Source organism: Pocillopora verrucosa, chromosome 2 (genome assembly GCF_036669915.1).
Source record: "Pocillopora verrucosa isolate sample1 chromosome 2, ASM3666991v2, whole genome shotgun sequence".
NCBI lineage: Eukaryota > Metazoa > Cnidaria > Anthozoa > Scleractinia > Pocilloporidae > Pocillopora > Pocillopora verrucosa.
Genome location: NC_089313.1, coordinates 13,710,706 through 13,737,323, shown reverse-complemented (window position 1 = coordinate 13,737,323; position 26,618 = coordinate 13,710,706). Strand labels below are relative to the sequence as shown.

Below are 26,618 nucleotides of genomic sequence, written 5' to 3'. Positions count from 1 at the left end.
CAAGAGTCTGCCTGTGCCCAATTTCAAGCAATGCTGGCTCTAAAAAAAGTCAAAATTGCCTTTGACCGATTGTAAGAAAATATAAATGAGCCAAGTAACCCAATGAGAGCATCAAGAATCTTTTCTTGTGAGAAGTGACAAATTACACTTCCCTCTGTTACTATATTCAGGTGATTGATGTATTGAAGATCTCCAACAATTAAAATTTGTGCTGGACATAATCTCTGATTGCTGAATCAACATCAGCTACTCTATGCAATAAAAACAAGTTTTACAACCACATTAAAATCAAGCCAAAGTGCAAAAAGTGCCTGTAGCCAGAAAAAAAAAAGAATATATATATACACACTTAAGTTAAAGAATTAAAGAGGACACATCAATTCTCTGTGACTGAGTTTTGTGCCTAAGCACTTGTCAGACAGAAAAGTTCTGTCTGACAAGCACTTAGGTGCGAAATTCAGAGTCACAGAGAATTGATGTGTCCTCTTTAATTCTTTAACTTATGTATACTTAGCTCTGCTACCACAGCATTGAGCACTTTATGCCAAGGTAGACTCTACCCCCACATTTACATATATATATATATTGTTTTTCTAAAACTATAAGCTAAAACACCAGAAATGAAAGTGGAAATTTAGCTCAATTTGTGTAATTTGTCTCCCATTCAAGACTTGAAAAACTAATGTATGACTCCCAAAATATCTGAAAAAAATCAGCTATTCTATGTCCAATATTTATCTAATGGTTTGACAACAGGAATATTTTAAAAAATTGCAAAATCAAAAAAGCTAAACAAAAAGGCAAAATTAATACACCCCAAAGTACTTGAACCTTTGTATCTGGACTTCATTGGCAAATGGGCTCAGAAATTTTAGCTGTTCATCTTAGTACCAAAGTAGCAGTTTTTTGGACTTGTACCTCCAAAATGGTCACAACTTCATTAAATGCATATGATGACAAACACACAAGAACAAAGGTCATGAACTAAAAAGGTGAGAGTGATTATTTTGCAACTTTTTAGTTTAAGGCAAGAGATTCAGCACCACAAAATTGTCTCTCTTCACTGCAAGCAGAAGAGGTGAAGCAATAGATTTTTAGACCATACCAATCCATTCAGTTTCCAAGTCAACTTAGTCTAGTATCCTGCTAACCATACAAGGATACTCTGCAATTTTTTTTTTTTGCAATCCACTGTTGCTCAGAGTACTTTAGGCTGCTGATGAGATATTCCTTCTGGGTATCCAACTCTACTGAGGCAGAGAACTGTACAAAAAAACAAACAAATGAGCAAATTAATTTGTTGTTGGAGAACAGTAAATTTTTGCAACTACAAAGTAGCAAAATATTTGTAAGCAAACTGTGCATAAGAAGTAAAAACACAATAATGGTGATCCATCAATGATGTATTTTCACCAAACTGTATATGTACTTATCAAGAAAAGAAATCATACCTCTTTGCACTTCAGTTTTAGTTCAGTATTCATGAATAAATAAGGATTGCTTGTAGACTTAAAAAACAAAACAAAGAAAAGTTTCTTACCCTCGATGGTAGTTGAAATTTTGAAAGCCATTCAGGAGGAACCTGTAGGTAAACATTTGTTTTCAAAAAAATTAAACTGTCTGATAACATCCTGTCAATTCACTAATTTTTTAATTTACCAGATTTAAAAATTGGGTTTACTTTGTTTTATGCATGGTGCAAGTAAATACATATCTAATATATTTCAATAAAAATAAAGCAAATCTCGTCAATCCCCGAGATTTGTCATCTTTAACTAACCAACTGGCACCTTGTGTGTTTTCCTTTAGGATATAATCGAAAGAAAGTAATCGATAATGTACTCTTCATCATCCTGCTAAGTTTAATATACAAGAACTTACTTAGACAGTGCTCAGTTCTGTCGCCTCGTCCGTAAAACAGAGATCCTTGGGCGATTTACCCTTTTCTTTCGGTGCCAATGTCACCTCTAAATTTTCATAATCGCTGATGTTATCTGAATCATCAATCGACGTTTGAACCGTCTTACTCGAAGGACTTGATTCTGCACGCTGAAAGAGTGAGAGCCAAAAAATCAGCTTAAGTGGATGCAAACAAAGACATAGACATAAAAATATCAGTTCATCTTTTCAAGAATTCAGAGTGAGAGATCCTAAAATCAGAGAATCTTGAAGTAAGTTAAATCCATCTTGTGCAAATGCAGTATTCGAACTGTAACCGTCTCTATCTCTCGGCGCCAAAATTTGATCACGTGACTTTAGTTGCGAAACCGCTGAGACTCAACAAGACTCGGGAGAAGAGGCGAACCATTCATGCGTCAAATTCTCTGGTGGGAAAATTAATTATCGTACCGACGAAGAACTCGTGTCATCTCTAGGTTCAGCGTTCATTGCAATCAATTTCTTGAGCTTCAGACGCTCTTTTATAATAGGGTTGTAGTGCCTTGGCACGTCTGCATCTTAGGCGATGGCAAGGAGATCGTGGCCATCGCAACTGTCTTTTTCTGCAAGATATGATACGAACAAAGATCAATGGAGCGGTCAAGTTTGTGAATGTAAAGTTGCAGTAAAATACGTTGTTAAGAAATTTCTTTTGCCTACCTTTCCTTTCTTAAGTCTCATTCCATACGACTGTAGCCAAAAAACAGCCTCTTCAGTGACGAATTCGCTGCTATAATTCATTATTGTTTCCGACGCACGTGGTCTAGGTTCGACTTATGCCATCACAGGCAGCTCACGCTCACGTCTCGAGAAAAAGCCAACGATTAATTCGTTGTGTGACTCGGTGTTCAGTTACGAGAGGAACCGTTGAAAATTTGAACACTTTATAAGGAATAGTATAGGGAACGAAATATGGTCGAAAAAAGAAAATTATTTTTACATTTTCTTTTTTTTCAAAAATTGCACCTCGTTGGGGCCAAATTGGTCAATCCTACTTGGCTCTTGGAAGGGCCAAATTGAGAAAAAGTCCCAAAGTAGAATTCATAGGGGCCAATTCAGATTTTGGAGGGGTCGAAATGGTACCTGTCCCGCCCGTTTTGGCTCAAATAGTCCAAAACGAACCTTGATGGGCCAAACTGGCCCTCGAGAAATTGGGGCCAATTTGGTTTTGGGGTCAATTTGGCTCTTTTCGTTTTACAGTGCACAGAGACCTTCGTATATCACCTATTATAGAGCGGAACATTTTTTTCGTCTCGAAAGTTCATTTATATAGTTTTGGTTTTTCGACTCAGATCAGGACTTCAAGGAAACGATACTTTTCATTGCATAAACTAATGAAGTCGTTGTTTTTCGTTATTGCCTTTATAGCTTTGATGATCATGAGCAAACTAGACAGCCTTCGTCTAGTTTTGACGGAGCAGTGAACTGGTATCTTTGCCACGATGGGAGTTTTTTTCTCTTATAAAAAACTTAATACTACGGGGAGAAAGGTAACAAGGAACAATTCAAACTGCGTAAACATAAGCTCTTACCTAATTCTAAGGATCTGATCATAAATTTTTCAATAGTAGCCTCTCTTGTGTTTTGAATAAAAGGACACTCTAGTCAGTCACGTATATGACCTCAAGTTGCTGTCCAGTTTCTGGTAGTTACAGGCAGTTCACCTCTGACAAGATTTGAATTATGTCTTAAACATTGTTAAGCTTGTGGCTTAAACATAAGCTTAAACATAAGCTTAAACATAAGCTCTTACCTAATTCCAAGGATCTAATCATAAATTTTTCAATAGTAGCCTCTTTTGTGTTTTGAATAAAGGGACACTGTGATCAGTCACGTATGACCTTAAGTTGCTGTCCAGTTTCTGGTAGTTACAGGTAGGTCACCTCTGACAAGATTTGAATTATGTCTAAAATAATGCTAAGCTTGTGGCATGTCTGTAATGGGCTATAAATATTCAGCTTATTTTTGGCGTATTTGAAAGTTTCATTTAGCTTTCGATCAGAGAGCTCCTCATCGGATCTTGGTCTTCATCAACTGCTCCTAATTGAAAGGTAGGACAGGGAGTTTCAAAGTACACGCACTACATGCATATATAAAAAAAAAGGTACAATGTTTAGAGAAGAATGATCCCTTTGCGTATGTCAGAAGGAATTTTAGATAATATCTATCAAATTTCCTGGGCCATTGAAGCCCTCGAAAAACTTATTCAGATCAATAGACAATATAGGCCAGGGATTAACAAAGGTAAATATTGGAAAAAAAAGAAAATGAATTTATTGAGGAAAGGCAAACATTGGTTAAGAAAATATCACATCCTGAGTGACTGATTCAGTTAAGTTTGTCTGTGTATGCCAACGCATGGGCTCCTTAAAAAATTATAGAACTTTGAAAGATACCGGTGAAATAAATCCTTAATTGTACCAAGGCACTTGCGAATAGTTGTTTATCAGATACAAGGAGGAAATGTTTGAAAAAGTGTTCGTTTGAGCGCGGATCTCACGCCATGTTCATCGAATAAGTTCTCTCATTGCCGCGATAAGTGGCAACGAACTGATATGAATTGACACAACGGAAATGTTCCTACAAAATACAACATACAAAGCGATACATTACCATTCAATGAGTATGGTTCAATTTAGCGAATCGTTTCCGCGAGCTTAAATACGGCTCAAATTGTTTGAGGACAAGGCTTAGTTTGAGTCAGAATGTCTGAAAACAAGACTGATGTGAGAACTGCCACGGGGCCCTCTTTGGCCAATTTCGAGAATAAACTCTTCTGTGGTGGGATAGGTGTTACCCCAAATTAAGAGACTTTTAAAAGTATGAATATCATGGTTATGGTTCAGCTTGGTAAAACTATGATTCTGTGCCTGTGAATAAGCAGTCGAAGACAGGGATGAATTTTTAGCCGAATCTCGGCCAAACTCATCTAATGAGATTAGTGATAAATGACAATATGAAATTCTTACTAACCGCTGATATTTGTAGGTTCTTCAAAATGTTATTGATTTTGAGTGCCATGATTTTCGTCTTCGTTCAGGACCGTGTGGTAAGAGGGTTTTACCTGACCTTAATTTCATGACTTTGGCTAACATTACATGTCTAGTCTCAACATTTCTTATTTGCCTTACTGTCACCCGCATCTGATATTTCAGAATTTATGTCCGTAAGCCATTTAAACGATTTAAGTGAAATACCTATCAGTGACCTTTACCATATGCAGTTTTCTCTTACAATGGGTCTTGTATCACAGGTGTGTGACAGGGAACTTTTCCCTGTTTCCATGTTCAAAATGGATATTGACGAGAGCCAGCAAAGTGATCTGCAGGAAAACGACAAGATTGAGCTCCTTCAAGGAGGAGAAGATAGTGAAAGGTAGGAGTAGACAGAAAATGGAGTTTCTGGTGCATTTTGAGATCAACCTTGATTTAAAAGGTAACTCATAAATTTAACTTTGACTTCAAGGTTAACTTGAAATCAACGTTGATTTCAAAACACAGTTCTGGCTCATTTTGGAGACAACCCTGATTTTGAAGGGGAACTCATGAAGTACATCAACCTTGATTTCAGAGTTGACTTGAAGTCAACCATTGATTTCAAGCAAAGAGTTCTTGCCAGGAGAATGGGCTCCTGTTCTTGCACATTTTGAAATCAACCTCGATTTCAAAAGACCATTTAAATTTTTCACAAGTGAATAATTTCACACCCTCTTCACAATGTCTAAATCTGTACTTTAAGTCTGTACTTTGAAATCAACCCCGTTTTCAAATGTATCATGAAATATGAGTTACCTTTAAAATCAAGGAGTGTTCTCAAAATGCGCCAGAAACCCCATTTTCAACTACTGTAGGAATAAATTCTTACCAACCGAGTGCGAAAGCTGTACCGGGGAATATTGATCCGTGCAAGAGAATATGAATTGGTGGCTTATTTTCTCTTGGTCTGAGGTCGTGACAGTACCCACCGAGGGGAGCGAGGTCCGTACAAAAACAAACACTTAAAATTTCGTTTCTCTAAAAGTAAAGCCCAAAAAATGGAATAAAACTTAGGTTTGGATCATTCAATACGGTCATTTTGCTTGGCTTTCTGTCTGTATTTTTGCAGTATCCTTCAGTACAACACTGTGGTATATTTTGCGTATTAATGGAAGAATAGCTTGTAAATTCACAGACTCGAGGGAGTCACAGTGGGAGGCGCAGTGAGAGACCCAGTGGAGGCGCATAGGCCTTATGGTCAGTGCACTGGACTCTGCGTCGAGAGGCCCGGGTTCGAGACCTGGCCAAGACTATGCGTTGTGTTCTTAGAGAAGACACTCTGCTCTCACAGTGCCTCTCTTAAGGGCACACTTAATTTGGAGCCTCGCTCTATTGTGTGTTCCACATTGTCATGATGAAAGCGATTAAAAGAAAAAAGAAACAAATGAGACAAAAAAAAAAAAGCCTCGATCGAACAATTCTAAGTGATAACCATGCCAAAGTCTCCCAAGTAATCGGCCACTAAGATCAATCATTTCCAAATGTTGACCATGAATAGCCTCCACATCCCTAAGCCGGATCAGATTTATTTTTATCATTATTATAACTATTATTTTTATCATTATTATAACTATTGTTATCATGATTACTACAAAAGATGAGATTCAGATATTGCACCAATCAAACGGTAAACATCTTCATCATCATTATGACTGGCACAATTATTAAACGAGATGACAGCAAGTAAATGCATTCAAGAAAATTAGTAAATCTACTAGACAAGAACCAAAAGTTAACTTTGTCCTATCAATAACCGGAAATTGCTAGGAAAATAAACTCTTGACTTGCGATTTTGTCTATCTAGCTCTTCGTAAATGAACACTTGCTGAACAATTCCGGGCTAATCAGATTTATGCTCTCATCAATACTCTCAGGCGCGCAGTTGGTCCACCAATCGATGTTGATGTTCAGCCATTGAAAAATCAAATTGCTGATGCTTACGGTTTCCAGAAGGATCCCAATAAAGATCAATGGAAGAAGCTACCAAGTTTTGAAGGTCAAATCGGAAAAGGAGGCTGGGCAGCAGCTGCACAGTTAGCGGAGCAATTCTTCAGAAACAACAACAACCACGCAACACCATGGCAAAATTTACTGGCTACACGAACCCCCATCAACCTCCTTTACATCACAGCTGCTAGATACCTTTTTGTAACCCATGTTCTTTGGGTTCAAAGTAATAGAAAGTTAATTGCTTGCAAGGAAACTAGAGACAAATACAGCGGCATTATCCAAAGCTTCGAGATCCCTGCAACTGGAGTGTGTTTTCCTTTACCTTATGGCAGCGCCACCTATAAGTCAGACTACGACGTCGGGCTCATCGGAGTAAATTCTGGAACCCTCACACAGAGCTTTAATCAGTATTTTCAAGCCGCCGGCCCGAATGGATTTGGCAAACCCTCAGAGCTTGTATTTGACACAAATGTTTATGCCTTCACTCTTGAATTCGCCATGCCCGCGATGTTTCTCAAGATTCCCAATACGTTTCCTGACAAAGTTGCGAAACTTGAAACAAAAGTGAAGTACAAAATGCAAGAATTGGCCAGTGCTTATTATAAGATGTTCAAGTACAGCGACAATTTTTTTCAAGCGTTGACGACGTCAGCTCAAAATAACATGCAAGCTGCGCCTTGGCAGGTTCTGAACGAGTGGCTGACAAAGTTCGACAACATGAACACCGCTGAAAATTTCAAAAAGGGGGCAAGAACCGACCAAGCCTTCAGACTCGCCCACAATAATAAGTACCAAGCGTTTGTGGCAGCCGTATCACAAAACGGAGGATATGAGCCCAGTATGATAGGTGATTAATGATTCGTTGAGCTAAAAGTCTTTAAGCTTATCGACTTGAAATGTTTCCTTATTATGTGTTAAAGTCAGTTTCAGCATGCCTTTGGTTTTCCTTAGTTATCATCTGTGAATGGTCCAGAAACCCACGCCGCTCTCTCGACCATTCAGTCGGATGCAAAGCCTAAGTCAAGCCCGTTTTGTGTACTTGCGTCCTCCCGCGCTTAGAACAGTTTTCTTGTCTTTATTTTCAATGTTTAGTTATAATTGCCTCTTGACATCTACAATAAATCAACGGTCGATTGATTTGGCTATAAAAATATGATGGTTAAAAATTGAAACGAAACTACAAATATTCCGAGAACAACTTTTTTCAGTTTTCACTACAAGAAATACATTCAGCTCAGTGGTTTAACAGAACAGGAGTATTCAAAAACAAATACCGCGGGCGCTTATTCAAGGAATAACTATGTTGCATCATAAGGTTAAACAACATGCAATAGTGAGCTAAAATTAACTTTAAGTAACGACTGACACGAACAATTCCTGCCTCAACAGACAACGTTGCTAAGGCGCTACTCTACGCTGCAGAGGCGTATCATACCCGCGGCGCCATGCGGCATGTGGTACAGGGCATGCAGATGAAGGCGATCAACAGGGGCGAGTTTAACACACCGCTGTTAACTTATGACTTGTGGGTGTCCATGATCGAAAACTGGGGAGATGCAAATAAGGAGTACGCACACTGTGGCCCAAATGTCCTCATAGCGGCGTGCTTAAACAAGATGAGTAAATACCTGTGGAGGATGTTCAACGCGATGCGACTAGTCCGTGTCCGTATGCCATCTAGAAGCAGTCAGGGATTGCTAGCCTTTGGTACAACCGACGACCCTGAAGCTGCTGCGCTGCAATGGCGGCGAAATGGCCAAGCTACAGAACCTAAAAGTTATTACAACTTTTTGAAAAAGTTCCAGTGTAATGGAATGGTGAACGTAGCAGCTCAGGCACCCGCCGCTAACCTGGGTCTCTCCGTGGCTTGTATGACAAGAATCAATAACGTAGTGGATGCCTATAATGCAAGGCTGGCAGCTCTTGTGACCAACAAGGACGGAGATGTTATGGCTTAACAGAGAACTTCTCCCAACAAAGGCAACACATTATCAAGCGTACAGATAGGGAGAATTCAGGAAATCGTCAAGAGACTTTACTAACGTTAATCAATTATACATCCAAATTCTAACAAATATTTAATCAGAGAGGAGAATCTACAACTGATCATGTGTAAGATGAGCGGCTATCATACACCACCAAAACAGTATAGCGACACTATTATAGTTAATCTTTAACTTGCCCACATTTAAAGTATCTACCATCAAAGTTTAGCTCTCTTTATTATCTTAAAGGAGATAAAGAGGGATAAATGCCAAATTACACTCTTGAATCTAGAGCAGTTTTTCCTTTCGCTTCGAATTCCTTTGTCGACCCAGAAAAATCAACTGAAAACTTGGTCTTGCATGAAAGTGAAACGATTTTGGTCTAAACTTGATTCAAACGTAACTTAAGCGAATATAAACGACTAGAATTCAGGAGTGTAAATTGTTCTTTGTCAACTTAAGTTAACCGCATTTATTCGAAAAAAAAAGGTTTAAAAAGCCAACTGTCGTATTGAACACTTTAATGTGGAACACCTAAACTAGGATTACTTTCTCCTATGAATTATTTCTCAGGCAAAAACTGTTTACACAAGTAATTTGTGAGAACCATTTGCATCTTGAAATAATAAACTGTTGGAACCAATCAAGTGATAACTTGTTTCTGTTCATTAAGTTGAACTTATTCTTGAACCCAGATCCCACGAGTGAGTCTGGCTGAGGGAGATTCGGATAGGAGTTTAAGATGTCTGTTAAGTCGAGTAGTGCATGCGTAATGAGGATTGAAACTGTCTTAGACAAATGAACCCTCAGTCAGATTAATAAGCATAGAGAGGCCGCCGAGAGAATAACTCAAAACAGTGGTCATAAATTCAATCGTCAATCTTCCTCAAAAACCAGATTCAGGTTGTCAGTGGAAAATCACATGGGATGTCCATGGTTTCAATTTAGGGCTTTACATTGATCACTAGCCTTACTTTTCTCGGTTAAAAGAACAAAAGTAAAGAAACCGACAATATTCGCCAGAGGTTTCAAATAGCTCGCTTAAATCGTCAATGATTATTTCAAAATTACTCGGCAAATTTTTGACATGCTTCTTCTTGACCTAACCCTTTTTTAGGGTTTAGAAATCAACTGACTCTAAATTGAATCCTGAACAATTTCAATCGTTAGATTCTATTCGATGAGGCTCCTTTTTTCTGGTTCTTTGTAACACAAGCTACGACGACGTACAAATGTGAGACGCTGTCGACCCGGCTAAAAAAGATGGCGTAGTTTACAGGATTCCCTGTGAGTGCGGCAAGGTGTACATCGGAGAGACTGGAAGACCTATGCAAGACAGAATTAAGGAGCACGATCGAGACATCCGACTCACCCGTACCGAGACCTCCGCCGTTTCAGAACATGCCCACAACACCGGACACAAGCCACTCTGGAACAAAGTAAAGTTTATTGATCGTGACCCTTATTACTACACGCGCAGGGTCAAAGAGGTAATTCATATAAGACTTCACCCGAACAACATCAACAGGGATAGTGGAAAAGAAATTCCAGAAGCGTGGATGCCCATGATCAAAAAAGACAACAACAGGAGATCCGTACGACAGCGGACCGCCGAGGGATCAAATCACTGAGTGAAACAGCAAGGATCGAAAAGCACCAATCAGAGCTGTTGAAAAACAACTAATCACAGCAGAGCCTCATGCTTTATAAGATCACGCATGACCAGTCGACCTCCTCGCCTGAAGAAGACCGTAAGAAGATCGTGAGACAAACGAAAAAACTAGAGAAAAAGGTTTTATCGTGAGACACTTTGTAAACAATAAAGCGCCTTTGTTTCATTAGGTAAGATAACTCTTAAGGTAATTGTAAGGTCATCCAAAATCTCTTTTGCTCCAGACAGTGACTTTTTTAGTTTTTTTATTGGATCAATGAGGCTGCGAATCTTGGTTTTCCATTTGGAGGTCTCGTCATGCAGATGATCATACAGCTCAGTAGGAAAACACTTTGAAAAAAAACTAAATTGAAAATAGAAAGAAAAGATTAACCACATCGCTCTATTGGGGAAAAGTAATTAACCAGCCAGCAGTGTCTGGTAGCGACTACATCAATTTTACCAATCAAATTTTTTGAAATAATTAGTAATTAAACGTCTGCGGTTGTTGCGAGATCGCTTTTATCCGTCAATCTCAGTAGTCCTTTGTGCTTTGAGGCTTCATTTAACTTTCGAATAAGAGCACTCACGAGATATTGGTGCTTTTGTCATGTTTTGATTCACTGCCCCTCTGGGAGTGCGTCAAATCAAAAGGTGAGCAAAAGATTTTTGAGCAACTGTATTTTTTTTTCTGTCAGATTTTCTGGTCTATTTAGACCCTTAAGAAAAAAGTATAACCATTTCCAAGGTGTAGTGTGGGCAAACACCATGGAAAAAAATTGAATAAAATGAAAAGGTTATCCACACCGCTCTGTTCCTTAAAAAAGCTTATTATCAGCCAGCAGTATCTAGGAGCGACTGTATTCATTTTTACCAAATTCAAATACAAAATAAAAATCTGAAAAGAGCGTACAAGCGACACCTGAACTGTTAGAAACTTTTAAGTTGCGTCATCGATACCTGAAATGTTAGAAACATTCTGTAACATATATATCTCCTCTAACTCACCAGTTTTTTTTAATCTCTTCTTGACTTTTCAGTTACAAGTTTACTTTTCATAAACTATCCGCTTCAATAAAAGAAATATATACTTTTAGCTTGAACTTCTTGCCTTACCTTTTGATTTGATTAACTCATCGTAAGGCAGAGACAAATCAAAACAAGACCCCAATACAGTCCTAGTGCGCGCTTTTCGGAAGTTGAATGAAAGCAGCACAAAGCACAAGGAACTACTGAGATTTACAACTAAAACTAGTTTAGCCACAAGCGTAAGGACGTTTTAATTATTAATGATTTCAAAACGTGTAATTGGTAAAATTAATACAGTCGCTACCAGACACTGCTGGCCCTGAACAAGTTAATTGACTACCAGTCGCGGTTCGTTTCTTTCCCTTTCTTTCAGCTCATAACCCAGAAACAAATATAAGTTGAGCTTCAGATCAAAAACCTTATTGAAAAAAAGCTTTATCCTTTCATGAAAAAAAAAAAAATTTTTGTAAACGATTTAACACTGCTCTTTTATTGTTTGACCATTGCTAATTGCATGTTATTAGAGACACTTAAAAGCGTCTAGAAAACCCTTCAATGTTTCCACCAATACTTCTACGAGTATGTAGTTGTACCAGGCGTACCTTTTGAAAGGTTAAAAGCTTTTCAAAGAACTTCATTTGAAAGCATTGTAGGTGATTAATAAAGCGTATAGTTAATTGTTGGATGAATTTTTTAGCTTTCATTCCACCGCGTGACAGAATCATTTAGTCCAAATTAGTTATACGAGCTGACCAAAATATTAGACTGGCCACAAACTTACTTAACCAATTTTCATTTTGACAGCATTGATAAGATTCTGATTCTCAAATGTTAGAAATTTTCAGTATTCTTTTAGGACCCTAACTTATAAAACATACGATTATTTGAACCATGCCACAAGTCTTGATTAGTTAACTCCAATTTTCTTTTGATTTGAATTTACGTTTTTGTCGTCAAATGAGAGGTCAGTTGATAATTTGCGATTTGTCTCATCTAAGTCTCTTTCAGAAAATAATACTAATCTACTCCTTAAGGGTGTTACTATGGTAATCTTCTTTTCTCAACGGTCTAAACGACTACAAAATGTAAAGAACAATTGTCATTGTTTTAATGACATCCAAAAAGTCAATATTTTCTGGCCCACGATTTTTTTCTGACACCTATTGTCAGCTATATTCAGTATTTATTACATTTAATGTCGTTTTTGTCGAAAACTGGAAGAAAATTTAGTTTATTACATTTCTTCATGTTTTGTACGGGCGAGGCGAATCTTCATTCTAGTAATTTATAATAAGAAACCAACAGGGACGTTTTTAACAGTATCTTATTTGGTCGAGTTCGCAATGCTTAAATTTAATTATCGATACCTGAAATGTTAGAAACATTTTGTAACATCTATATCTCCGCTAACTCACCGTTTCTTTTTTTCTATCTCTTCTTGATTTTTCAGTCAAGTCTACTTTTTACAAACTAACCGCTTCAATCAAAAAAATTTATACTCTTATCTTAAACTTCTTGGCTCACCTTTTGATTTGGTTTACTAGATAATAATTAAAGCAAAAACAAGGCCCTAATAGTACTTGTACGCTCTTTTCGAAGTTGAATGAAACTTCAAAACACAAAGGACTACTGAGATTTACAGCTAAAAGTGGTCTTGCCACAAGCGTAGGGACGTTTAATTACTAATGATTTCAAAACATGTCATTGGTAAAATTAATACAGTCGCAACCAGACAATGCTGGCTGGTTAGAAGCTTTTTCGGGAACAGAGAGATATAGATGACCTTTCCATTTTATTCAATTTTTTTCCATGGTGTTTGCCAACAATACACCTTGGAAATTTTGTGCTAAGCCGAGATAAAAAGATGTATATTTCAGGTCATGGCGGTAGCGCCAAAGAAGGTGTCAAACAAAAAAAATTTTAGACTGAGATAGATTCCTAAGCAAAATTTTAAGGAAATTGATTTTTCGACCCGAAACGCACCGGACCGCTTTTAGAGAGACTGCGTCTTGATTAAAAAGCACTTCATTCAAACGAGTCTTTGTTGGTGCTCAGAGTACCAGCAAACCATTAATGTTTAATGGAATCTGAAATAAGTTTTTGAAATAACAGACCAATTTTTGGCCTTATCTTTCCATGCACGCAATTTTCTTTTTTCTCTCGTTTTTATTTTTTTTGTCATTGCTGACCATAATTTCGAGGCCACTATAGGACTTTTAACTCATTATCGTGTAAAGTGTTGATCTAATAAGCAACCCAACATGCGGTATGTCAAGTCTTGACGATGCAGCAAATTTGTGGCTTCATTTGTCGAGTGGGAAATTTTTTCATACAAAGAATTTCCGTTGAAGGACGAACAGCATAAACAGACGCTAAGCAAAATTCAGCTTTTACCTTATTTGTATGTAATAAAGTCTTCAATCAGGGTGTTTTTGTTTTTTCGTTTTTTTGAGTGAGTATCGTCATTTGACCAGCCAAGAATGTGTGGTAGTTTTCTGTGTTCATATTACTAATGACGCATTTTGAAGTCATTTCTTAAACATTACTAAGCTTGTGGCAAGGTCCACCAGAAGCCATAATTATTTACCCGCTCTTAGTTCATTTGGAAGTTCCACTTGGCTACCGGACAGAGCGCACGGATCTGAAACTTGGAAGTCAAAAGGCAACTGCTAGTAATTTGAGGTAGGTAAAAGACTTTCAAAGTACACACACTACGTTTCCGTACAACAAAAGAGGCAAGGGTATAATTTTTTAACAAGTATGACTCTTTTACTGCAGGAATTTGGTCGAATTTGGATTAAAGCTTGTAATGGTTTTAGCTTTTTAGCTTTTCAAACAACTCGTTCAAATCAAAACTGAATGAAAGCCAGGGATCTTCAAGTCCATTTAAAAAAAAGCAAACATCGTTTCGAAAAAAGAAGTTCCTGAGTGGATGATTGAGGTTGATTGGAAGTTGAACTTATCTCCTGAGTCCTTCATTTTGTTCCTCCAAACACAGTGTTTCTTCACGGGGCTTGTCACTGAACCCCGATTACTTCAGAAAACCCTATATCCTGATATGTTGAGGATAAATAAAAATTATCTCAGTTTAAGGCAGCAGTAGAACGAACGCCTGTAGAAGTACTCACAGTTTCACAATTTGAGTAACTTATAGACACCTGAAGTTCAGAAAAACGTCTATCTTTGCGATGACTGATTAATCATTGTTTCGGGAGATCTTTTCCACCAGAACAATTTCCTCGTTAATTCAGGATTGTCATCTACGTTAAAATGAATATTACTGTTGATTCATTACGGAATATATGGCTACGCGCCAAAAAGTCAGAAGGAAAGAAAGAAGGAAAAGAGCGTATAGCATACTTTTCCTAAGAGCTTTTTTTCTTTCCCTTTTTTAAATGAGAAAAAGGGGCAGATTTTAGAATTTGAACTGAAGAATTTGCTTTAAATATTGATGAAAACCTGAAGCAGTCAATTAACTTTTAACTAGAATATCGAAAGGATTGAAAAGCAAAAAAGGAAGTCTTCATCGAGGCAAGATTGGTTCATCAAAAAGAATTTTAAGGCAAAAACCACTTCATTCGTTTCTTTGCATCTTTCACTCTAAGTTATACAACCAGAGTCACCTTAAGACAACCTGTAAAAAGTACAGTCCTTTCTTACACCGGTGACATCATCTTGGTAATTATGAGGCCATATCTCGTAGCAGGCCTCAACTTTTTGTCCAGTTTTGAAGATGTTATATACTCTCGGCGATTTCGTATTTGAAATTTTTTTAATCAAATAGATGCTTTTGCAAGCAAAAAACTTAATGCAACGAAAAGAATGAGTTTCTGGTAGTCACTGTAAAAACGTTTTTTATTGTTATGAGCCTTTTTTTCTTGCTGCGATTTTTTTCGTGCTTTTTTTTTATGCTTAGTTCTTAGTAGCACAACCTTAAAATACACCTCGCACGCTGTAGATAACACCGTTGATTAAATAAATGACAGTGAAGTCATGAACAAGCTCAATCTGCGGATAGTTTTTACGGATAGTTTTTACAGCTCTTTTACCATCATGATTATTCGATATTTATGGTAAACAAAACACAAAGGATGTATAAGCAATAAGATCGCTAAAGTAAAAAACGCTTGAAACAGGATCGAAGTGCCGCCACGCACACAGCACCCCATGGGAAGGTTGAGTGTAATATGGTGAAATTTTTAGCGGCTTCGCTGTTTTCTGTTCGACTGAATATTGTATCACGTGTTATAAATGACATTACATTATTCTGAGCCCTTGTTGATATTTGCAGGTTCTCCAGAATGATCCCAATTTTGAGTATCTTGGTTTTCATTTTGGTTCAAGGACATGTGGTAAGAAATGTGTAACCTATCGACCTCCGTCATATATCATCATCATCATTAGGTCGAGCATGCTCGCTATTCCATGACACGCTCCCTCCACCTTTCTCTGTCTTCCATTGCAGTTGGTAGTTCTTCAAGTCTGCATCCTATGTCATCCATCAATTGGTCAATGTAGGTCTTTTTTGGGCGTCCTCTCGCCTGATGTCCATGTGTTGGCTTCCAGAGTAATACATCCCCTGCTAGTTCTTCTTTACTGCGCCAACAATGCCCTGCGAATCTCATCCTATGTTGCTGTAGCGATTTACTTATTGGCGGGATGTGGCCGTAGAGCTCTTCGTTTGTGGGGTGGTCCTTCCATGATCTGTTTAAGGCAGTGCGTAGCATTCCAGTGTATGCTCCATCGATTTTCTTTTCCAGATGTGTGCATATATATATATATATATATATATATATATTTATATACATATATACATATACATAGATGTGTAAATATATATATATACATACATACAGAGATGTGTATAAATATATTTATATATATATTGTGGGAAGAAGGGATGAACTTGTAGTTTATTTGTCTTTTTCCTGCCACAGTATATACGTCGCTCTACTCCTATGTATTGAGCACTGTTTTACGAAAGTCAAAATCTTACACTATATATATATATATATATATATATATATATATATATGTATGTATGTATGTATGTATGTATGTATGTATGTATGTATGTATGTATGTATGTATGTATGTATGTATGTATGTATATATACACAGATGTTCAAATCACCTAAAATTTTCGATAACTGATGCAAAGCAAATATCGTTCGTGGAGTCTGAAAAAGATGAGCTAATTGACAAATAACCAAACTTTGGACAAAAACCATTCACAGATCTGTTAAGAATATATTGTTTAGCATTTGCAAATGAGTAAGTGGAAAATATAAAGATATCTCGAAAAGCGATCTGAATCTAGATCAATAATTTCCTTACCAGCTGGCAATTTTGCCTCCTCTACTCAACTGGGTACACAGAGTTGATATCTGGGTGCGTTGGCCAGCCAAGCCACCGTTTATTTAACGCCAAATCGATATGCCAACAAAAGTCTATTACAATTGAAGTAAACTAAATTCACCAAAGCCGGACACGAAAACCCCTAAAAAATCAGCAGGTGGAAAAAACGGGGAACGTGAGCCCCCAAGCAAGGTAGCGGTGCCACCCTTGGGGTTTTAGGGTATCCTATGAATGACATGTTATACACAGTTACTTAAGGTAGTATGCAAATGCAGCTCTAAATTTATACAAAAACGAAAACGAACAACTAAACACGGCGAAGGCTGACCGCAGAATGCCTTGCCCTACGTACGACCTCTACTTACAAACCACTATCCCGTAACTCTCCGCGCACCTCGCATCCGCCCCCAGTCCTCTGATACGTGCCAGAAAAATATTAATTTATACCAATAAGGATTACCACAAATTACGTTTTAAAGTACTGGCCCTTTAAACCCTAAAAGTGACGAGAATCTAATTAATCATTAATATCATGAGAGTAGAGGAAATGGTCGCAACCTAAGAAGCTTTGATGGGTAAACAAATTCTCCTTGTCAGTACTGAAAAAAATGAATGGAGACGGGTATGGAGAATATGGAGACTGATGTTAGGGTGTAAAAGATTAACGATAATCTGGCGTTATGTGTAGAAAACACCCTTCAAGTAGCTGAAAGTTTTGTCTAGCTTCTTTCCTTGTTTGCTTAACGACGTAATGCTAATCTAAGGTAAAGTAAAACTTATTCGGGCTAACCTGTTTTTAGGAGGGTTTATTGTGCAACTAGATTCGCATATTTCTGCCACGAGTTTCCTCTTACAATGAAACTTTTACAACCTTTGTTGTCAAAGTAAGGTTAGTTAGTTAACAATTAATCCATGAGCACGTGTCGGATATGAGATGGTAAATAACAATCTCGTATTCAACAAGTGCGAACGGAATAATCGTTTCATCAAATTTTGTCAAATCTTGAACGTTTGGAGATTTGAAGCTTTTTTCAGCTCCGTGACAATAGGTGCGATGCATTTCCATCTAGGATGGCTCGGAATTAAAATACTAGAAATGCAATATTCGGAGTTGAAAATTTAATAATTTGTAATATTCGCTACTTTTTATTTCTGCCATTGGCTATGATTTTACTGATATTAACTGTTCAGCGAAACACAAAGAGGATATTGCCTGAAGGCAAGCGTAGAAGGAGACTTATTTCTTCCACTCTCCACAACCTTAATTTTTCCATTAGTCACTCCCAGATATTCAGCTGATCTCGCTCTATCTATTACATTAACCGTTTAAATAAGTGCAATAGAATAGACTTAAGTGAATAATATTACCACTTTAATGATATTGCCAAAAATTGTGCACTGCATTACAGGAGTGTGACAGGGAACTTTACCCGGCTTCCATGTTCAGAATGGATGTTGACGACAGCCAGCCAAGTGATCTGTCGGAAAATGGCGAAACTGAGCCTCCCCGAGGAAAATCAGATGGTGAAAGGTAAGAATTGCTGCAAACATAACTTAATGGAGCAATTTAACCCTAAGCAATTCTCAATTGCAGAGGCGGCGAAGCGTTTTGAAACGCGGGGAGAGGAGGGCTTATCTTTCACCCAGCCAAGCGCATACTCCTACTCAAATTTTCTAAACTGCCCTTTGTGTTGTTCGGTGGCTGCTGTCATTGCCAATATGGTTATGGAAGACGTGGGACAAAGGGCCTTAGCCACTTCACAGGTTAAACCCTTTTTTTGGAAACGATATGTCGATGATGTTATTTCTCTGGTATCCTATCGCATTTGAATTCAGTGGAGCCGTCTATCCGATTCACCCTTGAGCGTGAAGAAGATAGACATTTGCCCTTCCTTGATTTAAATGTGTACAGAGGTGAACAGGGTAATTTAGAGACAAGTGTTTACCGTAAACCTACCCACACCGACAAATACTTCGCTTTCGACTCTCACCACCCTATTTGCCATAAAAATTCTATAGCCAAAACTTTACTCAGGAGGACTGGCTGAAGAGAGGAAATATATTTCTAATGTCCTAAAGGCAAATGGATTTACCAAAGCCTTTTTTCGTACTGCCAAAAGTCAGTTACAACTAGTAGCAATCCTGATGAGAGGGAACCAGCGACTGGTTTTGCTGTTATTTCCTGCATTCAGGGTGTTACAGAACTCACCAAGAGAATTTTGAACAGCCACAACCTTAACGTTGCTCAAAATCCTTTTCAGACTTTAGTGCATATTTTTGCCAAACCTAAGGATCCTGTCATGAAAGAACTACGAACGCTATTCTATTCCGTGCAATGACTGTGATCACGATTATATCGGACAGACCAAACATCACTTTGGTACACGTTTGAAAGAGTATCAAAAAGCGGTCTTCTTTCGCAAAAAAGAAAATTCAGCTTTTTCGGAGCACACATGCCTAACTAACCATACAATTGGGTTGAATAACTCTAAAGTTATCACCTCTAATAGACGTTACCACCGGCGCCTTTGTTTGAAAGCTTGGCATATCAACGCCGCCCACGCTCCTTTTAATCGTGATGATAGCGGCCGGCTTACTTCCTGACGCCTATTTACACCTCGTCAGAAAAAAGGGTAGCTAATTAGTGAGGGTATAGAAGAACCTCTTTTTGCAGCGTTTAGATCACCCCTGATGAAAGCACTAGACAGAAGTGCCGAAACGTTGGAACTGTGAATTGTAACTTCTCGATTACATTCATTAAATCTTTAAACCAAAGTAGCATCGAACCATGTCAGGCAGTGACCTGCTTGGAGCATTTATCATTAGTCGCAACTGGCCGGATAGATCAGGCGGTCTTCAAAGTGATGAATAGCCAATTTCTCGAGGGTTTCCCCATAGTTTTTGTGCAAACAACATGATAATGATAGATAAAAAGTGAAAACTGACTGATCTCTCTGGGAAATTCTGATTGGTAAAAGAAGTTTCTGAAGCAATCTACCAGTGAGGTCAATCAATTTTGAAAATTGTTAGCTACCCTCAGTCTCCACTTCTCTTATTTTTTATTAACGTCCATAATGACAATTGACGCTACGATCTAAAGAATCACTCATGGCTCATTCAGTAATTCCATCGATTACAAATGCTACTTTCATCGTTAATACTATTTTTCATTATAAATATTATCATTTTTATTAATTTGTGCAAAATTGTCATCACAAATTTATCCCCTCCTCAATTCTTTCAGGCGCGCAGTTGAGGAAATTACTCCTCAGCGGTTGAAAGAAGTCATTGCTGATGCCTATGGTTTCCAAAAAGATCCAAAGGATTACCGGTGGAAAACCCCCCTACCAAGTTTTGAAGGTCAAATCGGAAAAGGAGGCTGGGCAGCAGCTGCACAGTTAGCAGAGCAATTCTTCAGAAACAACAACAACCACGCAACACCATGGCAAAATTTACTGGCTACACGAACCCCCATCAACCTCCTTTACATCACAGCTGCTAGATACCTTTTTGTAACCCATGTTCTTTGGGTTCAAAGTAATAGACAGTTAATTGCTTGCAAGGAAAAGAGAGACAAATACAGCGGCATTATTCAAAGTTTCGAGATCCCTGCAACTGGAGTGTGTTTTCCTTTACCTTATGGCAGCGCCACCTACAAGTCAGACTACGACGTCGGGCTCATCGGAGTAAATTCTGGAACCCTCACACAGAGCTTTAATCAGTATTTTCAAGCCGCGGCCCCGAATGGATTTGGCAAACCCTCAGAGCTTGTATTTGACACAAATGTATACGCCTTCACTCTGGAATTCGCCATGCCCATGATGTTTCTCAAGCTACCCGAAACGTTTGCTGCCAAAGTTGCGAAACTTGAAACAAAAGTGAGGTACAAAATGCAAGAATTGGCCAGTGCTTATTATAAGATGTTCAAGTACAACAACAATTTTTTTCAAGCGTTGACGATGTCAGCTCAAAATAACATGCAAGCTGCGCCTTGGCAGGTTCTGAACGAGTGGCTGACAGCGTTCGACAACATGAACAACGCTGAAAATTTCAGAAAAGGGGCAAGATCCGACCAAGCCTTCAGACTCGCCCACAATAATAGGTACCAAGCGTTTGTGGCAGCCGTATCACAAAACGGAGGATATGTACCAAACGAGATAGGTGATTAGTGATAAGTCGTAGTAAAAATGTAAACCGACATGAAGTGATCATCCATTCAGTGTTAAAGGCAGTCCAGCATGCCTTTGGTTTTATCTTGGTTATCCTTTGTGATTGGTCTAGAAACTCACGCCACTCTCTCAACTAATCAGTCGTTCATGTAATGTTCATCTTACGTCGCAGTCCAGCATGCCTTTGGTTTTATCTTAGTTATCCTTTGTGATTGATCTAGAAACCCACGCCACTCTCTCGACCAATCAGTCCGATGCAAAGCTAAAGTCAACCCGATTTGAGTACTCGCGTCTTCACGCGCTTAGAGCAGTTTTCTTGTTTCATTTTCAATGTTCACCCCATGAGTTACCATTGACCACTTGAAATCTACGACAGATAAATGGTCGATTGATTTGGTTGTCAAGCAAGTTATGATGAAAAATGAAAAAGTGAAACTGACAATATTCCGAGAACTTTTTTCAGTTTTCACCAGATGACTAACATCTAGCTCAGTAGCCTTGACAGAACAAGAGCATTTGAAAACAAGTACCTTAGGCGCTAATATTCATGAAATAGCTATGTTGCATCATAAGCTTAAATAACATACAATACTGAGTAAAAATTAACTTTGCGTAGCGATTGACATGAACAATTCTCGCCTCAACAGACAACGTTGTTAAGGCCCTACTCTACGCTGCAGAGGCATATCACACCCGCGGCGCCATACGACATGTGGTACAGGGAATGCAGATGAAGGCGATCGATAGGGGCGACTTTAACACACCGTTGTCAACTTATGACCTGTGGGTGTCCATGATCGAAAACTGGGGAGATGCAAATAAGGAATACCACCACTGTCAGGAACTGAATGTCTCCATAGTGAAGTGCTTGAACAAGATGAGTAAATACCTGTGGAGGATGTTCAACGCGATGCGATTAGTCCGTGTCCGTCTGCCAATTAGAAAGAGATACGGATTGCTAGCCTTTGGTACACATGATAACCCCGAGTCAGCCGCGCTGCTATGGCGGCGTAAGGGTGAAAGAGCAGAAAAGAAATGGTATTACCTGTTTTTGAAAAAGTTCCAATGCAATGCCTTAGTGAATGTGGAAATTGCGCCTCTATCCATGATATGTATGACAAAAATCAACGACATGGTAAACGCCTACAATACAAAGCTGGCAGCTCTTGTGACCAACAAGAACGGAAAAGGAATGTAAGCCTCAATCTTTTTGTGACGACCTCAAGGAAAAAGTGATAACTTCTCCCAACAAAGCCGATGCATTGTCAGTCAACAGGTGGGAAGACTTAAGGAAATCATCAGGAGACCAAAATCGTGTTGAAGATACGTCTTAATTCTCACAGTTGATTTAATTTTACCCTGTAAGGATAATTTCTAATCACATGTAAGTTGGGTGGCTATCGTAGATCATTAAAGCAGTATGGGTGGTACCAGTGGGGTTAGCCATGAAGCATAGCGTAAAACGGCCAAAAGAAACTTAGCCGTTGGGCGTAAAAATTAACAAATTTTAACCGTTGGTCGTAAAAATTAACACATTTTAACCGTAAGTCGTCAAAAAAAGTTAACCGACAAAAGTGGAAGGTAATTATTAATCGTTAGGCGTAAAATGGCCAAAATCTTAACAGTTAGCTGTAAAAGTCATCACTCCACTGAGACCCTCAGTATAGCTGCAGTGTTATATTTTACTATGAACTTACTCATATTTAAAATATACGTAATTATCATCTGCTACTATCTCAAGTTAAGGTAAATTAGTCCTACACTGGTGGAAAAAACTGTCGTAAAACAGATAAAGTGTCTTGCAACATGACGACTCAATAGGAAAAATATAAACTGATAAGAACCAACATCTACAAAAACTGGAGATAACTCGCAATTCTGATGTTTGAATTTCCTATTAGGCGCCATTTTGAATTGTTTGACGTCACACGGTCGCCATTAGGAATCATTTTCAGTAACTGAGCAAATGCGCTCCTACCCCTCCCCTAATCCAACATCTACACCAACTTGTTAGAAGTTGATTGTTGTTGGGTTAGGGGAGGGGTGGGTGCGCAGCTGCTCAGAGATTGACACTGATCCGCCATTATTATGATCAAACAATAGCTCCTATGACCGCAGGAGTTCTGATCAGGCATCATGCAGATCATGGTAGCATCTAGAAAACGTCACACGATCCAATTTCTCCGCACACAATAAATTCTATAGTTTAAAAAAGCCAAGGTCTGTTTGGTTTTTTCCTCACAAAATTTTTTTTCCGCATTTATGCAGACAAGTGTTTGCTGAAGAGATCATCTTTGATAATTTCACGACAATTTGTTTTAACTGTACGAAGTGGTTTGGTATAACGATTGAGAGGAGGCAATATACGCCCTCGTGTCATGGAGGCCTTTAACTCCCGAGATCTGATTATTATCTTCCTCACCAGCTGCGTCACATTTCCTGATAAATTAGTCCACGAGAATTTGGTGTTAGATCAAGATAATAATTATCTGGTAAGTTTGAGCATTCTCACTACCTGTCAGCTGAATTATGTATGGATATTATTGGGAGAAGTTATATGTAAATCACTTGTAGGGTTAAAAAGAGAACGCTCATATTCAGCTATCTTTGATTTAAGATAGTCGTTGCATGAAAAATATCTAAGATATTCGAGCTCTAAAACCAACAGAGAAAACTCTTGATTAAAAAATTGGTAAAAAGTTGGTAAAAGAATCCATGATTGTACTTTGGAATCAATTATAAAGTAATAATGATAACATTTTTTAAGAGATTGACGATTTTCCGTTTTTCGCCTTACATAAAGTTGAACTTTGCCTACCAAATAATCTAAAATCGACTAAAATTCGGGAGTGTATATTGTTATTATCAAATTATTTTAATCGCATTTAACCGAAAAAAAAATTTAAAAGCTTAAAAAAGTCAACAGTTTTACTAAACACTATAACAACAAAACTAGGATTACTTTCTCATATGGATTATTCCCCATGCAAATACCTCTAAGACAAGCTATTGATAAGAGCCTTGTGCATCGTGTTGAAATAAATGGCTGTTGGAACCAATCCAGTGGTGAATCTTTTTTATCTTTCTGGCCATATTCACACCAGTTTCAGCTACGTTTAAAGGTAATTCTAAACCTCGAACCCAGATCCTACGAGTGACCCTGGCTAAAATGAGATTGGAACATAACTTAAAATATTACTCAAATCGAATGCTGCACAGATATTTCTTAGTCACAGTGATAACGATCAACCTAAGATCTGGTTTTGAGCAGTGGCTGTGAGAATAACTAAAAACTACATATAACTTCAGTTGTTGATTTCTTTGAAAATGTTCTTCAAGAACATTATCAGGCCTTCTCCTTTTCCAAATTTCTTTCAACTAAATATTGGGAAACTGTAGGGGGTGGCCTTGGTTTAAATTCATTGATTTCCACAGTCGACTAGTCTGACTTAATTCAATTTTTTGGGGTTAGAGAAGAAAGGAAAAAAAAAAAAAAAACAAATAATTTGTGGGCCCCGCAGAGTTTGTATAAAGTATTAATATTTCCTTTTTCGAGTCACGAACGTTCGCACTTTTAGATTCCATTCAATGAGCCGTTTTTGTTTCGTTCACAGTTGTACAACCGGGGGGTCGCCGACTCGCCGTAGGACACATTTAATACAATAGAGCGCCTTTGCTTGAAACCATGTATATAACTTATAGTAAGATCACCTATAATCTCTTATATTGTAGATACGCTGGCTGAATAGTCAATTCCTGTTAATCATTTTACGATACTGACGCTCAGTTGTTGTCAGCGGTATTCCAGGGGTAAGTAAGTAAAGATTTCATTTAATATCAGCCTGCTCAGTCAACTGAGCCGATTTCCACGAAGGCGCGTTGTTACAGATACCCAATTTAAAGTCGAATCAACACCATTTTCATAAGTAAATTGAAACATTAAAGGATGAAGGATGCATCGCGTAATAAATCGCGTAATAAATCGCGTAATAAATCGCGTAATAAATCGCGTAATAAATCGCGTAATAAATCGCGTAATAAAAACTCTACAAGATCTATATTCTAAGATTTAGCTATGAGAGGGTGTAAGCGTTTATTTTGACTTTAAACGGTGATAAAGATTCCGCGCTTAAATGGAAGATAAACTTTTTTCGAGGTATTTGGTTCTAGGTATATACGTAAATGCAACTGAAGTGAGATAGAAGAACCCTTGAGATTTTATTTTGTCAAGTCTCACCATAAAAGCGACCGATTTTGTGGCAAAAAGCTTAAGTTAATGTTAAATCGAAGAAAAAGTTATATGCTAAAGTCGAGCTTAAGAATTTCCATTAAGTATTGATAATAGCTCACAAGGCAATTCATTGAGACAACTCTTTATTTGTGCTCAGAGAACCTGCTAACTTACAGCGTGTCAGGATACCAGGGTGTCTCAAGGGGGTGATTGTTTACAAAGCAGGTTGAGATTAAAAGTTTGGTCATTTTACGGCTAACGATTCTAAAATTTATTTCCTAATTAACTTGAATTATCATATTATCCGTCCGGTGCCGCACGCGCAATCCCGTGAAGGCCGGACGGGTAGAATCGAGCCGATCTAGAAAAAGCCGTCCGGCCAGAACACTGTTGCAAAAAATGAGTGACAGCATGAAAAAAAAATGAGAAAATAAGTCATATTTTTCGATGAATCGTGAATTTCTTGTTGTGACTGGGAAAAATTAAGGAAAATTCTTTATTTTGGTATCTCAGCTTTCAGTTTTTCCTGCGCGCACCACTCTATCGCGCCCTTTCGAATTTTCCAAAACCAAGTTAGTGGTCATATGACAAAAATGCTTATTGACTGAGTTTAGACGGGTCAGCCCTCTACCCCATTCTATAAGTAAATATTAGTTTACAAGGAGGGACCTGAGCCAAGTGTCTTTTTTTTTAAGTACCAGAATAGAGTGTGTAACCGTATTAGCCACAAGGCAAGACACATAACAGTCCAATATTTTTTATTCTTTCAAAATGACACATCATAAGTGGGAAATAGTGTTATGGTTAGCTTTTTAAATTTCGAGTAAAGGGGATAGGTTTATACAAGTCCTACAAAAACTGTGGTGCTGCATCGGTAAGGGGTAACACAAGATAAATTGGCTTCATCAACTGAGTTGATAATGAAATTCGGCCACCATAATGAGTTTCTAAAACCGACGTTGCGAGCGTTAACCCTTCCTCAGATGCTCAAAAGCTCAGCATTCGTAAATCTTTACAGAGGCCGATTTCCATTTTCAACTCATTTGGTAGAAACAAATGATCTTCTTCAATTTTTGTCCATTAATTTTACGGATAACGTGTAAACCTCCCATAGAGACCTTCGTATGTCGCCTATTATTGAAAGGACCATTTTTTTCGTCTCAGAAGTTCATTTATATAGTTTTGGTTTTTCGATTCTGATACTTCAAGGAAACGATACTTTTTATCGCTTAAATCAATGAAGTCGTTTGTTTTCGTTATTGCCTTTATAGC

The 26,618-nt window shown here is 38.1% G+C and overlaps 2 protein-coding genes and 1 long non-coding RNA gene across 3 annotated transcripts; 2 read left to right on the top strand and 1 right to left on the bottom strand.

Annotated features, from left to right (window-relative positions):
* Positions 1-435: 435 nt before the first annotated feature.
* Positions 436-2,340, bottom strand: LOC131791333 (uncharacterized). Its single transcript, XR_009340782.2, has 3 exons — positions 1,882-2,340; positions 1,541-1,582; positions 436-1,263 (listed from the first exon to the last, which is right to left on the bottom strand). It is a non-coding gene; the product is annotated as an uncharacterized lncRNA (long non-coding RNA).
* Positions 2,341-4,930: 2,590 nt separating this feature from the next.
* LOC131791354 (uncharacterized) lies at positions 4,931-9,192 on the top strand. The gene is made up of 4 exons (XM_059108692.2): positions 4,931-4,987; positions 5,192-5,313; positions 6,848-7,770; positions 8,313-9,192. Exons 1-4 carry the CDS (start codon positions 4,937-4,939, stop codon positions 8,879-8,881), a joined length of 1,665 nt encoding a protein of 554 aa, XP_058964675.1. The 5' UTR covers positions 4,931-4,936; the 3' UTR covers positions 8,882-9,192.
* A 4,994-nt stretch (positions 9,193-14,186) lies between these two features.
* LOC131790854 (uncharacterized) lies at positions 14,187-24,165 on the top strand. Its single transcript, XM_059108109.2, has 5 exons — positions 14,187-14,270; positions 15,880-15,940; positions 18,356-18,477; positions 20,191-21,107; positions 21,763-24,165. The coding sequence occupies exons 2-5, from the start codon at positions 15,890-15,892 to the stop codon at positions 22,311-22,313; spliced, it is 1,641 nt and encodes a 546-aa protein (XP_058964092.2). The 5' UTR covers positions 14,187-14,270; positions 15,880-15,889; the 3' UTR covers positions 22,314-24,165.
* The last annotated feature ends 2,453 nt before the right edge of the window (positions 24,166-26,618 follow it).

Coding starts and splice junctions, on each gene's coding strand:
- LOC131790854 (XM_059108109.2), top strand. CDS start 15,890: ATGATCCCAATTTTGAGTATCTTGGTTTTCATTTTGGTTCAAGGACAT. Junction 15,941..18,355: donor TTTTGGTTCAAGGACATGTG/GTAAGAAATGTG, acceptor ACTGCATTACAG/GAGTGTGACAGGGAACTTTA. Junction 18,478..20,190: donor GGAAAATCAGATGGTGAAAG/GTAAGAATTGCT, acceptor CAATTCTTTCAG/GCGCGCAGTTGAGGAAATTA.
- LOC131791354 (XM_059108692.2), top strand. CDS start 4,937: ATGTTATTGATTTTGAGTGCCATGATTTTCGTCTTCGTTCAGGACCGT. Junction 4,988..5,191: donor TCTTCGTTCAGGACCGTGTG/GTAAGAGGGTTT, acceptor CTTGTATCACAG/GTGTGTGACAGGGAACTTTT. Junction 5,314..6,847: donor GGAGGAGAAGATAGTGAAAG/GTAGGAGTAGAC, acceptor CAATACTCTCAG/GCGCGCAGTTGGTCCACCAA.